Source organism: Eriocheir sinensis, chromosome 42, assembly GCF_024679095.1.
Source record: "Eriocheir sinensis breed Jianghai 21 chromosome 42, ASM2467909v1, whole genome shotgun sequence".
Lineage (NCBI taxonomy): Eukaryota > Metazoa > Arthropoda > Malacostraca > Decapoda > Varunidae > Eriocheir > Eriocheir sinensis.
The window spans coordinates 8,835,675-8,851,166 of record NC_066550.1 but is presented as its reverse complement, the minus strand read 5'-3'; the positions used below and the strand labels follow the sequence as shown (position 1 = coordinate 8,851,166).

General features: G+C 42.9%; 1 protein-coding gene across 4 annotated transcripts in view; it reads left to right on the top strand.

The window, feature by feature from the left end:
* Positions 1-15,492, top strand: part of LOC127009926 (sacsin-like) — a 60,698-nt gene that overhangs the window by 11,019 nt on the left and 34,187 nt on the right. For 2 of the 4 annotated variants that reach the window (XM_050883459.1, XM_050883460.1), the window contains 4 exons: positions 3,992-4,102; positions 7,218-7,365; positions 9,513-10,327; positions 11,381-11,593. In XM_050883459.1, the coding sequence (XP_050739416.1) occupies positions 3,992-4,102; positions 7,218-7,365; positions 9,513-10,327; positions 11,381-11,593 (1,287 nt within the window). Of the gene's footprint in view, positions 1-3,991; positions 4,103-7,217; positions 7,366-9,512; positions 10,328-11,380; positions 11,594-11,692; positions 12,766-14,637; positions 14,825-15,492 lie in introns of those variants that run through there. The other 2 variants (XM_050883462.1, XM_050883461.1) reach the window with 2 other exon arrangements.

The following is a 15,492-nucleotide window of genomic DNA, read 5'->3' as shown; positions in this document are numbered from 1 at the left end:
CTCCGTAGTCAACGCTCATCAGCTCCTCCATGAGAACGTTGAAGAGGAAGGGGCTGAGGATACTGCCTCGAGGTGTGCCGTTGACGTGGTCGAAGCGCCTCGAAACATGTCCCTGGAAGCGGACTTGCCCTCCACGGCCATGGAGAAACTCTCTCAGCCATGCAGAGAGAGAGAGAGAGAGAGAGAGAGAGAGAGAGAGAGAGAGAGAGAGAGAGAGAGAGAGAGTAAAGCAAACGGATATTGATATTTGGCTTCAAAATAATCGGGAATGAGAACTGCTGGTTGGAGCTTGTATGGAATTTATTTTAGCTTTTCGGCGGCGGCAAATTCGCCGTGCGCCTTCCGGTCTTGCTGACTGCAAGCATTTTATTTGACTTTTTTTCTAATATGTATACATGTGTTTGTTATGTGTTTACTTTGCTTGCTTACTTCATGTTAGTTTGGTTAGGTTACTTTAAATTGCTCGTCCACACCCTGTTGTGGCTCCAGTATATATGTGTTATTATCTAGTTTGCAAAGGAAGGTCCATAAAGTATTGCCATTACCTGAATAGGGTAGTGATGACTGACGAGTATAGAAATAATGCTGGAATTGCCTTAATAATAATGTAAATGTTATTAGTAGGACCACATACTGAGATCTGTACACGGTGTACAGTCTTATTTTTTAGTCACGGAAAGGGATCGATTACCACGTTAAAAAAAAATCTGTACAGTCTAGGTTAGGTTTAGGAAACGCTCAGTTTTAATATGAAGGGTGGAAAGGAAACCACTAATGCAAAACTTATTCACGGAGTTGAGAGTCGTGACTAAGCATATGAAGATAATAATTCTGAGTGCCACCAAACCTGTGGGGGTGGCGTGCACCCTCCCCGTAATGGCTGATGAGTTCCTCCTCAGTCAAGGAGAGAGGGTCAAGGCGATCACGGTATCGCCTTTCCCTTTACAAAGCACTGTAGTGCAACTGACTTGCCTGATGGGCGAGCCTCCCATAACTCACTCTGAGTGGGGTACCTCTTTGGCCCACTGGTTAAGAAGTGGCTTTCCCGTTTCGCTGGTCACGGGTTCTATCCCTGGCACCAGCAAGACCTTTCCTTGTCTGGATTAATTTCTCATGTGTTTCGTTACACGCAGTGGTCGTGTGGGAGTGTAGCAAAGAGAAAATTCTGGCGTTTCAGCACGGTCATGCAATAATGCGTAGATGAACTCCATGGTGTGTGGCGTGGCTGTGAACGGACTGACGGATATAGTGATATCCGAGAGATATAACATATGTTTCAACATATCCGCTGTATGTAGCACCTCGTTTTTACGGAAGGACTTTATTTTTTAACTCATATACTGTTATTTACTTATTGGGAAACATTATTTATATAGCATTTCCTTGAAGTCTGAAAAAAAATTCGTGTTACATCACCTCCGAGACTGGTGTAACTCGCAACCGAGTTACATTCCCGGTCACATCGTTTTTTTCTGCTTTCTGAATTAGGATGTATATGTTATTTCGTCTGAGGTCATCCCCAAGCTTTTTTTTTTTTTTTTTTTTTTTTTTTCCCTACGTTTTGGCTTATTGCGCCGGTAGGCTTCTTCCCGGTGGGTCCTGATGGTCGACCCAGCCCGTTCTGGCGCAGGCGTGGTATAGCTCCTGTTTTATACGATTTTCTCACTGGTCGCTTCGCCCCTTCGGCCTAAGCATCTCACGACCCAAACGATCCTGCTGGTGCTGGAACGTATTACAGTGAACTATTTAATGGCCTATATAATATGCGGCCTAAAGTTCTAACGACCGAACAGGATCACGGCCGGACAGGACAACGTCTGAAAAAATTACGGCCGAATAGTCCCAACTCTTCCTGACAGAAAGGGGTCAGTCAAGGATCATATACTATAAGGATAGCTCACTAAGCATTTGTTTTACCCACAATGCACCGCAGATGACGTCACACATGTACACAAATGGTGCTGGGTGGGAAACTAGTTCACTGTGTTCTCACCACAGCGTGCTCAGTGAAAATGGTGATTTGTGCTATATATGGGTGTTACAGTGGCTCAACCTATATAATAAGGATAGCTTACTATGCATTTGTTTTACCCACAATGCACCGCGCATACAATCTGGCTCATTCTCCATGTAAAATGTTTTAGAAAACCATTACTTATTAATCTTGTCACTCATTCATAGTCAGATTTTGCGCTTTTTTTAATGTTAAGTATATGTAATCAAATTAGGCAGCTGTTGAGCTGGCAAATAGTATACAGTAATATAAATATTTGAGAAATATATTATTAAAAAGGTACTATGAAATATTGCTGTATACCATAATAAATTAATATTGATGCTTACGTTTTCTCACGTTTCATCAACATTCATTTTCTACAACTTTGCAGGGGTAACTAATCCTGTCATCAAAATAGCTAACATTGATATATATTAATTGTCAATAATTGAAGTATTACTGTTGGATCAGGAAAATTATATATCCAATGGTTAATATAAATAATGTATATTGGGGTCAATGTATACGTAAGAATACACAAAGAATATACCAACTTCTATATTATCTATAACGATATTGATGACAGGATTAGTTACCCTTGTAAAGTTGTAGAAAATGAATGTTAATGAAATTTGAGAAAACGTAAGCATTGATATATGGTAGACAGCAATATTTCTTAGTACCTTTGTAATAACATATTTATCAAATATTTATATTACTGTATATTATTTGCCAACTCAACAGCTGCCTAATTTAATTATATATCCTTAGCAATAAAAAAAGCGCAAAATTTGACTATGAATGAGTGACAAGATTAATATGTAATGGTTTTCTTAATACATTTTGTATGGAGAGAGTGAACCAGATGACCATTACGCAGTCATGACGTTATCGATGACGTTTCAGTGAGCTATCCATGTAGTCTATAATTCTTGGGGTCAGTCATCTCATCCAGGCCCGTCCCCAGATGTCCAACCGTAGGGGGGCAATGGAGATATTGAAGGAGGCAGGTTATTTCCTTTGAAGTTTTTCTTGTAGCTTTTATTTAACACCTCCATGCTGACCTGGCATCACAGATGCTCCATTATAACATTGAGGTAATACATTACTGCAATCTAGTCCACATTCAATTAGTGTTTTAACTATCAGTGAGGCCAGGCTTTCTGTTTTAAAATCATCTGTTGTTGGCATACCAATTAGACTCCTTTATTTTACATATCTTACAACTACAGATATATTTTTTGTGTTGGTAGGGTCACAAGCTCCATCAGCCCTAATGCTAAAAACTGGTATGTCACCCTCCTTAATATAATTAACAGCATTCTCATTGATGTCAGAATTTAAGTTGGGGGGGCAGAGAACCTGGTAAGGGGAGCAGTGCCACCCCTTGCCCACCCCCCCCAAAAAAAAAAAATAATTCATCACTGTCTGGAAAGGAAAAGGGGACCGTCAGGACTGCAACAACTACCGTGGTATTACACTGTTCTGTGCCAAGCAAGGTGCTTGCCCACCTATTGATGATGTGGATTCGCAGCCAGGTGCTGAAGCTGCAGAGCTGAGCAGTCTGGGTTCATGCCATGAAGTATTCCTGTGCTTCGTGTGCTGGTGGAGGGCCAACAAGAGTTTCGACAGGGTTTGGCTGCAGCCTATGTCGATCTCAAGAAGGTGTTTGACTCAGTGCATCATGAGGCACTCTGGGATCTCCTGCAACTCCGAGGGATTCCTGCAAGAACTATTGACCAATTGACTGGCCTGCACCCTGGAGTGCTGTGAAGTGTGTGCTGGGTGTGTGTGTCCAGCTTTCCCGTGAACACAGGATTGAGGCAGGGCTGTGTCCTTGCCCTATTGTTTGATACTATTATAGGTAGAGTTGTGGATTCAGCAGCTGTTCTTAACCATAGAATGGTCATTTTTTTGTATTTTTAGCTCAGTGATCAGACATGTTGTCATGTTTTCTCATTAGGGATCACTGTACCAAGCCTTCCACTCCCACAGGAGCTGGTGCAGAATGCCGAGGATGCCGGGGCGACGCGTGTGGAGGTGGTTCACTTCCTGGAGCCCCTGCGGCAGCCTGGGGCCCGAGAGGAGGTGCAACGGTTCATTGAGGTGAGGCAGTAGGTGTGTGTGTGTGTGTGGATGGGTTTTCTCTCATTTGCTCACTTTTTTTTTGTATTATACCAAAATGGGTTATGGTTTGAGTGTTTTGCACCCTGGAATTAAAGCGTGCTCTAGCTGTAACCATTTCAGCAAGACAGCATTTTTTTTTTTTTTTTTTTTTTTTTTTTTTTACATCAAAGGACACGGCTCAAGGGCAACAAAAAGAGTACAAAAAAAAAGCTCGCTACTTGCCGCTCCCACAAAAGAAAAAACAAAAGAGTAGCCAAAGAGAGGTCAGTTTCAGGTGGAGAGGTGTCTTGATACACTCTTCTTGAAAGAGATCAAGTCATAGGCAGGAGGAAATACAGATGAAGGAAGGCTGTTCCAGAGTTTACCAGTGAAAGGGATGAAAGAATGGAGATCCTAGTTACTCTTGCATAAGGGTTTGGACAGTATAGGGATGAGCATGAGTAGAAAGTCGTGTGCAGCGGGGCCGCAGGAAGGGGGAAGGCATGCAATTAGCAAGTTCAAAAGAACAGTCAGCATGAAAATATCGATTGAAGATAGAGAGGCAACATGGCAGTGGAATTTAAGAGGTAGAAGGTTGTCAGTAAAAGGAGGTGGGCACAGTACTGAAAAATCATTAGTGCGGTTGCAGTACTGCGGTAGTTTTTCCAGAGTAGTGCGGTCTCATTTTTTTCTTCCCCAGTGCGGTATGCGTTGTGCGGTACTGCGTTTGCAGTAGTCAAAATAAAAAAATACTTAAGTGCCTATCCTGGATATCCAAACAAAGGAAACTTGGTACAATTGCCTTAGCAATAGATTTTCCCAAAATAAAAGCAATAATAAATCATACAGCTACAGATGCACTTTTGGAATCAATTTATATAATATTTTTCATATTTTATATATAATAGAAAAATATTCTCCAGTTTCCTCAGACCTCAGCACTCCTCCTCCTCCTCTTCCTCCTTCTTGACCCCCTCCTGCCAGTCCATGGAATACTCCTTGTAACCGAGGAGCTGCAATTGTCGTCTCCAGTAGTTTTCAAAGTACCGCAAAAAGTACCGCAGGATTTTTTAGTGCGGTTCGTGGTAGTGCAGTACTTTTTGTGTGAAGCGGTACTACCACACTAAGTACCGCACTTGCCCACCTCTGTTAAACTCTACTCTGTCCAGGAGAGCTGTGTGAGTGGAGTGCCCCCCACACGTGAGATGCATACTCCATATGAGGGTGGACTGTTGGTGGTAGCGAGTGTTCTCAGTGCTAATCAGTTCACGGATAGAGAAAGTCATATCCGCCAGGGTTACTTTATTCGGGGGGGGGAAGATTGCTCCCTCTTACACGAGGGTGCACGGGCCTTTGCCAAAGGCGGCCCGGAGCAGGGAGCTGACAGACCGACTCTATTGGCGATCAAAATTTAGCCGACCAAATTGGTCTGTTGACGAGGACTGGCGTGTCTCTGTACTTTATTGGGCAAACATCACACAGGTCATTAGGACAAGCACAGCACATAGAATAGGTGTTTGTTTGTGTATGCGTTTGTGTGAATGTTGCTTGTGTAGTATTAACATTTAAGTGTTGGTGTATATGTGGAACAATATGTATGAGGAGTGTATAGTAGGACGTGGACGGACAGTTGAAGATAAACGAGAACAAGAAAAGTTAACAATGAAGACGCAACACGGACTACAGAGAGCTCGATGAGAGATAAGGAAACCATACATAGATGGCACAGGAGACGAGGACAAAGGTAGTCTTAAATATTTTATATGAAATCACTAAGAAGTCTATGCTTGTCGCGCCTCATTTTCTTAGTCACCAGGGGGAAGAGCACACGGCTCTCAGCGGTGACTGCTACAGGACAAGGCCCCAATAAATGGAAAGCATCTGTGTCGGGGAGAAGAACTGGCGGAGACGGTACAGAACGCCCAGCCTCGAGGAAGCTGATTTAGTGAGAGAGGAGACGTGAAGTTTCCAGTTGAGATTTTGAGCTTAGGATAGACCGAGGATATTTAGTGTTAAAGAAGGTGACAGCTGAGGGTTATTGAAGAATAGGGGATAGGTGTTTGGAAGATTATGTTGAGTTGATAGGTGGAGAAATTGGGTTTTTGAGGCATTGAAGGACACAAGGTTCCTTTTACCCCAATCGGAAATGATAGCAAGGTCTGAGGTTAAGCGTTTTGCAGCCTCCAGTCTGTAGTCTTGTAATTCCTGTTGAGAAGGTCTTCTGTTGAAAGAAGTTGAATAATGCAGAGTGGAGTCGTCAGCATATGAATGGATAGGACAGTTTGTTATGGAAAGAAAATCATTGATGAATAACAGGAAGAGAGTGGGTGATAGGACTGAGCCCTGTGGAACACCACTATTGATAGGTTTAGGGGAAGAACAGTGACCGTCTACCACAGCGGAGATAGAACGGCCGGAAAGGAAGCTGGAGATAAAGGAACAGAGAGAAGGATAGAAACCGTAAGGGGGCAGTTTAGAAAGCAAGTCTTGTGCCAGACTATTGAAAGCTTTCGATATGTCTAGCGCAACTGCGAAAGTTTCACTGAAACGGCTAAGAGAGGATGACCAAGAGTCAGTTAAGAGAGCAAGAAGATCGCCAGTAGAACGCCCCTTGCGGAACCCATACTGGCGATCAGATAGAAGGTCAGAAATGGAAAGGTGCTTTTGAATCTTCCGGTTAAGGATTGATTAAAAAGCATAAGATAGACAGGAAAGTAAAGCTATAGGGTGGTAGTTTGATGGATTGGAACAGTCACCCTTCTTAGGCACAGGCTGTATGAAGGCATACTTCCAGCAGGAAGGAAAGGTAGATGTTTACTGGCAGAGGCGAAAGAGTTTGACCAGGCAGGGTGTGTGTGTGAATTACTTGGATGGTGTGTGTGTGTGAATTACTTGGATGGTGTGTGTGTGTGAATTACTTGGATGGTGTGTGTGTGTGAATTACTTGGATGGTGTGTGTGTGTGAATTACTTGGATGGTGTGTGTGTGTGCATTACTTGGATGGTGTGTGTGTGTGAATTACTTGGATGGTGTGTGTGTGTGTGCATTACTTGGATGGTGTGTGGTAATGGGGAGTGTGTCCTGGCCTGACATGCTGTGTGTTGTGTGGGTGCAGGGCCCAGGGCTGTGCCTGTTCAACGATGCCACGTTCTCGGAGGAAGACTGGCACGGCATCCGCAAGCTCGGTGACAGCGTCAAGAAGAACGACCCTGTGCGGGTGGGTCAGTTTGGCCTTGGCTTCAAGTCTGTGTTCCACCTGACAGGTAAAGTGTACTGCTCTACGGAGAAGTTTGACTAAGTACAGGTAGAATGGACCTTATTACAGGTAGAGCTGATTGTGATAAAGGTAAATTTAACTGTTGCAGATAGTTAACTGTTACAGGTAGAGTTGAGTGTTACAGGTTCTATGTAAGCCTGCCTCCAGCAGGAAGCAACAGTAGGTGTTGAGAGAGACAAAGAGTGTGACCAGGCAGGGTGTCAGCACAGAGGCACAGCTTTCAAGGACAATAGGATGCACTCCCATTGCTTCCACAAGCTTTCTGAGGAGTCATGCCAGAAGGGAACAGTAGTAAGTAGTCAGTAGTAAGAATCTTAATATAATCTTGGATGGGAACTGAGTTTTTTTTCGTCCATCATGGTTATAATTGTAATTTTGAAACAAAATTTTGAGGAAATGAGCTGTGTCATGTGCATGTAGTGTGGTGTGGCAAGTAAGAAAATCTGTCGTTAGAGAGCATGCTGAATTACTCTGGTGTTGATGAGACATTAGGGAAACAAAGTGAGGACTCGGGAGGGTTTTTGACAGGCTTGCAGCAGCCCCTCGCCTCTGGTATGTATGTCACTGGGAGTGGCTTACGCCCACTTTTTCAGGTGTGGCAGGCTACTCTATCCCTTATTGCCTTCTATATCTCTCTCCTCTCCATCTCCCCCTGTGGATGTGCTGCCCTACGTTCATTTTCTTTCTGAATTGGTCACTTCTGCTCTCCATCCCCCCTTCACTTTATTTTGCAAGCTTCACCCTCTCCTCCCTGCACTTCTTTCCTGAAGAGCTTTTCATCTTCCAGGCACAGTATTTTTCTCATATCAGGTGCTACCCATAAGTCTCAGTAATTTGAATATTGTAGGGTAACAAGTTACCCAACCTTCTGGGTCTCTTTCACCTTTGAAATAGTCCCCTTGGGGAGGTGTACAGCAGGCCCTTTTATTTTTTCCCCACAATTCCATGTATCCCTTAAGGCCTCAAGTGTGATGGGTCTCAAGCACCTCCTGCAATTCTTTCTGGATCTCCTCAATTGAGTCAAAATGCTGAACTTTATAATTTCATCTTGAGAAACAAGAAAAAGTATCATGGGCAAGGTCAGGCAGATGGGGTGGGGTGGGGAGTGACCTCCATGTTATTGGAAGCCTGGAGCTGCCAAGCAACAAGTGACATGTGGGCGGGCGCCTTGTCATGATGAAAAACCCAGATGTGCCTTCTGTTCGTTACCCAGCAATCTCAGCACATATTTTGCAGCCATGTGTCTCTCGTCCAACTCATCCAACAAAATGCGTTAACACTCCTGCACGACAGTCCTGTGACATCACAAACACCATGGATAGTTCGTCTGTGATCTGCAAGGATGGCCTGAAACCTTTTTCATGTTTTCTGGTGTTGTGCTTGTTGACGTTCATTCAGAACTATCACCATCCTCAACGGACGTTGATTCCTCCTTGAAACGCCTGTACCAGAAAAATGTTCTGCTTCGGGACGTGGCTTTGTCACCAAAGGCTTCCTGAAGCAACCGGTGAGTTACTGCAGCTGTCTTGTTGATCTTGAAGCAGAACTTGATGCAGGTCCAAGCAAGGCCTTACAAAAGAAGTGAACTGAACAATGCGTCCACTCACACTGCGGCCATTCCTGTGCTGAGCCACAAAAGGTGCTGCCGCCTCCTCCTAGTGGCAAGAGGCAGAACTGTGTATGGAAAGGTCCCCGAGTTCAGATTACTTTGGGCAGCACCTTAATGTACCTACCTGCCAGACTACTCAACTACTCTCTCCTTACTTTGCCTGATCAGTCTTTCTCCAATGTTCCTCAGTGCTTTTTTTTCTCATCTCATCTCCCAAAAGTCCTTCTTTTAGCCTCAGTTGCCCCTTTTATCTCATCTGCTTGCCATGCACTTCCTTTCCTTTCTCCTCTACACACCTTCTATCCAGATACTTCTCTAGATGCCCAAACCACTAACCTCTAGATTACCTAACTGTAATTACTGTATCACCCACAAAATTAATGATAAGAGATGATCAAGTAAGAGTAATAGTTGTGGTGACAATTAGTCATGTTAATAAATCAAAATTAAAAGAATTAGTAAAGTAATAGAAACCTTGTAATTGATCTGGTGTCAGCAGTAGTGAGTAAGTCACTTTTCTGCAGACTATGTCACCATCATCAGCGGGACGCAGGCGCTCTTCATGGACCCCAGTGAACCCGAGGACAAGATGTGTCGCTCCCTCCCCCTCGACAAGCTGACGGAGGTGCTGCCTGACCCTTCCAGCCACCAGGCTTTTGAATATTACCTCACCAAACACCTCAAGGCTGACAGCAATCTCCCAGGCACTCTGTTCTGGTTTCCCCTGCGACGGTCTGCCTCCAAGATCTCGGACACACTCTACACCCCAAGTCATGTTGAGAACCTCTTTCTGTCCTTTGCTGTGGAGGCTGACATCTGCCTCACCTTCCTGAAGTCCCTGGAGAAGGTCACTCTTGGCATTCATACAGCGGGGAAGGTAAATGTCACCCACTCCATGACGATAACCAGCCGGGCCGCGGAGGAGGTGAGGAACAAGAAGAGGAGCTTCAGGCAGAGTCTGTGCCAGTCCAGAGGCTCCCTATCCAGTGCTCTCTCCTGCTCCTATGAGGCTACACTCACGACCAGAGTAAGAGAAAGGGTAGTCCAGAAGCAGACTCTGAGGGTCCTCCACTTACTACCAGGGCAGGAAGACAAAGAGTGGATGACGTGGACTGGACGGAACAAGGACAAGCACATCCCTCTGGTGGGCGTGGCAGTCCCTGTCTCCCCGCCTGCAGCACCTAGAGCCAAGGGGCACATCTTCAGCTTCCTGCCGCTGCCCCCAGACCCCAGCAGCCAGACTGACCTCCCCATACAAGTCAATGGAACCTTTGTCCTCAGCCAGAACCGAAGACAAGTGAAGTGGAGGACGAGTGAGAGTAGCGTCAATGAGCCAGATGTAAGTGTGTGTGTGTGTGTGTGTGTGTTACCAGGTTTATCTAGTCACAGTAAACGGATATACAACCACACAGACAGAAGAGTATCTTGCGGTTGAAGGTTTGTCTTGGTGTGTGTTGTGTTTGTCAGAGGTGAGGCAGTGGTGTGGTAGTTTGAATGTGCTGAGCCAGATGTGTGTGTTGTGGCAGTTACTTTCATCTTTGTTGCTTTTATAAACACATGAGAAACTGGTCTACCTAGGATAAGGTGTGCAGAATGCCGAGATACCTGGGGCATGTGAGATGGGATGATACAGCATCAAACGAGGAGGTGGTGAGAAGGTGCGGTGTGGAGGACGTGTTGAGTGTGCTGAGGAGGCAAAGGTTGAGGTGCTATGGACACGTCAGGAGGAGGGAGGAGGAGGGCTATGTACTCGGAGGTGGAGTTAGGAGGGAGGAGACCAGATGGGAGACTGAAGATGACCTGGAGAGTATGTGGAGAAAGACATGAGAGAGGGATGAACACCAGGGAGGAGAGAGTATTATGATAGTCAAGAGTTTGAGAGACTCAATCATAGCCTGTTTGACCCCATAAGTGAAAACAAAGACATTATATGAGAAGAAGAAGAAAAAGAGAAAGAGGAAGAAGGAAAATGAGCTTTAAGGGCATTTGAAGTCATTTAATATTACAACAACAACCTTCATTGCAGTTGGGAGATGTGAACCCATGCCGAGGAAGGTGGGAAGGCCAACAGCTTGCCACTGAGCCAAAGAGACTCCTCATTGACCCAGAGAGTCTTGGGTCCTTCTTTGCACATGTTGGGTCACTACACTTTGAACGTGACTGGTTCAGATCAAGTTTAGTTTTGGTTTAGTTAATGTTAGCTTGCTTGGGGTTGAGTTACTTTAAGGTGTGAATTGGTTAGCAAGTTATCTTGGCCTAGGTCAGGTTGTCGTTTTTTCTTCACTTTTTGTTGGACTAATTAAGGTTACATTTTTGTACAGCATGAATGTGAGTGAGATTAAGGGATTTCTAAGTGAGATGGAGAGGGAGTAACACTTCATGTGCATGGCAGGTTGTCTGGAATGAAGATCTGGTCAGTAAGGTGGTGCCAAGAGCTTATCTGGAGCTTCTCAAAGAACTTCTGGAGGAGGCGAAGGAGGGCAGCTTCAGTGCAGACACCTGGTACACATTCCTGCCCAGCCTTCGTGGGACAGCAGGAAGGTGGCACGAGATGGCGAAGCAGGTCTGGTGCGGCCTCTTGGACCTCCCTGTCATTGCCACGGAGGTGAGTTGCCTGGGCGGCGAAAGGGAAGAGTGACGGTTGAAGGAAAAGAAAGAATAGGGAGTATAGAGTAAATTTCTTTTTCCTTTTATTTGCTAGGAACAGCAGAGTGAAGGGAGATGAAAAAGGAAGAAGGGTGAATCTTTAGCAGGGTTGTTGATTTTTATTTATTTTTTTAATAAAAAAAATGGATTTTTTATTTAAATCAGATTTTTTTATTTAAATCGATTTTTTTAATTTTTTTATTAATGAAAAAAAATATATGAATGTAAACCTCTATATATTCTCTACATTAGTTTCAAACACTTGTTAGAATATTCTTGTATCATATTCCATCACGATAAGTAACCTGGGCCTAGATCCAAGAATCGTTAGCGATCTCGTTAACTGAGATACTGATGTAAACATTCGTTAATGGCATCCAAGAAGCTAAACTATGACGTCACAGCATGGTTAACTTAACGAGAGCCCCAGGTCCTTTGTAAACGTAACGAAGTTCATCATGATAAACTTAGTTATGATTTTTTAGCATTAGATATAGGTTTTAGAGTACACAGAGCAAATTTAATTATAAAATGATGATCTGTACACACTGCACACGACTAAAATATCAACACAACCGCTGCCTCGCTGCTGCTTACCTCCGCCCCGGCCCGTGCCCCGGCCCCCTCCCCGGTCAAGAGTGTCACTGTCACAAGAAAATCTGGGCCCGTATCCTCGACAACTATTAATACTAAACTTGGTATTAACTTTCGACTTTAGTATTAACTTCACTCTCAAAGTGTATCCTCAACAACTATTAGCCTAATACCTACTATTAACTTTGGTATTAACTTGGGAGTGCTGGCGAGGACTTCTAAACACTTAATAGTAAAGTTAATAGTGAATCCCAGACCCAGACCCATATCAACATGGCCACCGGGCTTCCTCGCCCAGCCCGCCTCCGCAATTTAGAGTTTGATAGGGCGCTTTGGAACTGTATAACGATGGTGAACTTGTCAAGACATACATATTAGACTGTGCAGGAATGGAGTATGTGACTGATTTGGTGAGAAGAGAGCTACAAGATCCAGTTCAAAGGGAGCATTCCCTCACCCCGGGGTTGAAAGTGATTTTGACTTAAAGATACTTGGCTACAGGAAAAATGCTGCAGTGTTCAAGGGATGAGTTTGGGGGTAAGCCAGAGTAGTGTAAGCAGGGTGATTGCGGAAACTCTGGCCGCCCTCAGTGCCCCGTAGGTAGTCGGGAGGTTTATCCAGTCTCCCCTTGATAGGGTGGAGATCCGTGAAAAGCAAGCAGAATTCTACCAACTTGCCGGTGTTGTGGGAGTGATAGACTGCACCCATGTGAAAATAATGGCACCAAAGGAAAACAAAGTAGTTTGTCAACAGAAAAAAAACAAAAAAAACATAGCTTGAACATGCAATTAGTGTTTGATGCCTTTAATATTGATTAAAATGTGAAATATTTGAGTTAAGGAAAACAAAACATGGGAAAAAAACTTTTATTTGTAGCAGAAAGGTACTTACATGCAAATGAAAAAGATGACATTAAAATTGCATTAAAATGTAATTTAGAATATGATTTATAATTATTGTTGCTTTAAAATCAAGTTAGAAAACAAATTACTCCTGCCGGTTATTCGTGTTGAGATAATGGTGGTAAGAAAGCTTGTTAGAGACGTCTGCCAGTGTGAGGGAGGAGGAACGAAAGGTCGAGGTGACCACATCATGAACATCATGACTTATAAGTGAAGTAAAACGAGGTTACTTGGTTTCTGTTTACAAAGTTCCAAGTGGAAAAACAACTTTATTGTGAATTCAGAGTATACTTTTCTGGAGTATTGTGTTGACTGAGTGAATTGGTGACCAATCTGTTGCTATTTGTGTCTTGCTTGAAGATATTCATCATTGGATTCAAAGCTATGGTATTAATGTGCAATAGTCATCATAACAAAATACGTAGTGATTAATTATATATGTCAACCTATTTATTTTCATGAGATCATGGTATGACCACTGAAAAACATAGCTTTTTTATCTTGGCTCCATTACAAATTCAGTATATAATTACTCTATTAGTGGAATCTAGTTTTCAGCATCTTTTATTATTATGCCAATATTCTAAGCACTCAGCTTGCAAACATGCTTAGGTTTATGTTGTCAGCTTGGGTCGGACTTAAGTGAACACTTTACCAAGTGACCTAAGATTACTCAATGCTCGCAAAGCTATGGTATTAACGTGCAATGGTCATCATACCAAAATACGTAGTAATTAATTATATATGTCAACCTAATTATTTTCATGAGATCATGGTATGACCGCTGAAAAACATAGCTTTTTTTATCTTGGCTCCATTACAAATTCAGTATATAATTATTCATATATTCAATAAAGTAGTGGAATCCAGTTTTCAGCATCTTTTATTATTATGCCAATATTCTAAACACTCAGCTTGCAAACACGCTTAGGTTTATGTTGTCAGCTTGGGTCGGACTTATGTGAACACTTTGCCAAGTGACCTAAGATTACTCAATGCTAGCATATAGGTATACTACATCTTTGATTGTGAGTTCATCAGAGAGCACTGGAGAGCAGCATGAGTCTAATTAGGTGCTAATGAATATCCTGCCTGCATCACAGACTACATAAAATGCAAATATAATCGGTGACTAAAGGTGTTATATATATATATATATATATATATATATATATATATATATATATATATATATATATATATATATATATATATATATATATATATATATATATATAAATAGATATATATATATATATATATATATATATATATATATATATATATATATATATATATATATATATATATATATATAATGAATTGGATTAGCAACCCATGCCTTCATAAAGCATCTCTGGTTACTAAAATTGTGAAAAAAATGGATGAATTCATGCAAGAATTATCTAAGGAAATATTAAAAGTAAAACAAGAAGTTGAGTCACGAGCAGTGAGCGTAAAGGAGGAGCTGGGTGAGGTGGCTCATGAGGTGGCTGACGCATTGCAGCGGGCTGAGCATGCGGAGTCAGCAAGTGCAATTTGGGCTGAGGTCACCAAGCGCAAGAGGAAAGTTAAGAAGAATATTCTGGTTGTGAAGGCTTCTACACAGGAAAAGAAGACAACAGAAATGAAGGATGCAGTCTCCCAGGCATTGAATGGCATTCAAATAACTGATTCAAGATTCACTAATGGAGGTAAGATTGTCATGAACTTTGATAATGAGAGCACAAGGACTGAAGCTGCTAAAAAATTGGAGTCTGTTGAGCAAATTAGTACCAAGAGTGTTGGAAAGATGAAACTAAAGATCATGATATGCAATGTGCATAAAGAGGAGACCAAGGAAAAAATAAAGGAGACCATCTTAGACAGCAATGAGTTCTTACATGCAATTGAGGGTGTTGAGGATAAGATTGAGCTGGTTTTTAGTAAGCCTGCGGCTGGCAGCACGATGCACTACATTCTGAGGTGCGATCCAACTGTAAGAGAGCTGATTCACAAGAATGGGGAATATACACAGTGAGAGACAGATACCATGCTGTAATGGTGTAAAGCTTGGTTGCCGGGGAGCTCAGCCAGGGTTTTGGTGGGCGTGAGGAAAAAACACTTGCTGCTTTAGAAGAAATGTATTCTTAACCTAAGATACAGCGTAGCGTTGGTGAGAGAGCCGAGACAATAGGTGTGTGTCGGTCGAGCTCTCTGGAAGGAGTCACGAATTACAGATTGGAAAGTAATGAAGTTAAGTTGGTCACGTATGTCAAGGTGACCTCTAAGCTTGATGAAATGCTTTGTATACATACTGAGACGAACGGACGATAAACACTGACGGATGACATTCCTACAAGGTGGCGTGATCTATCTGTTG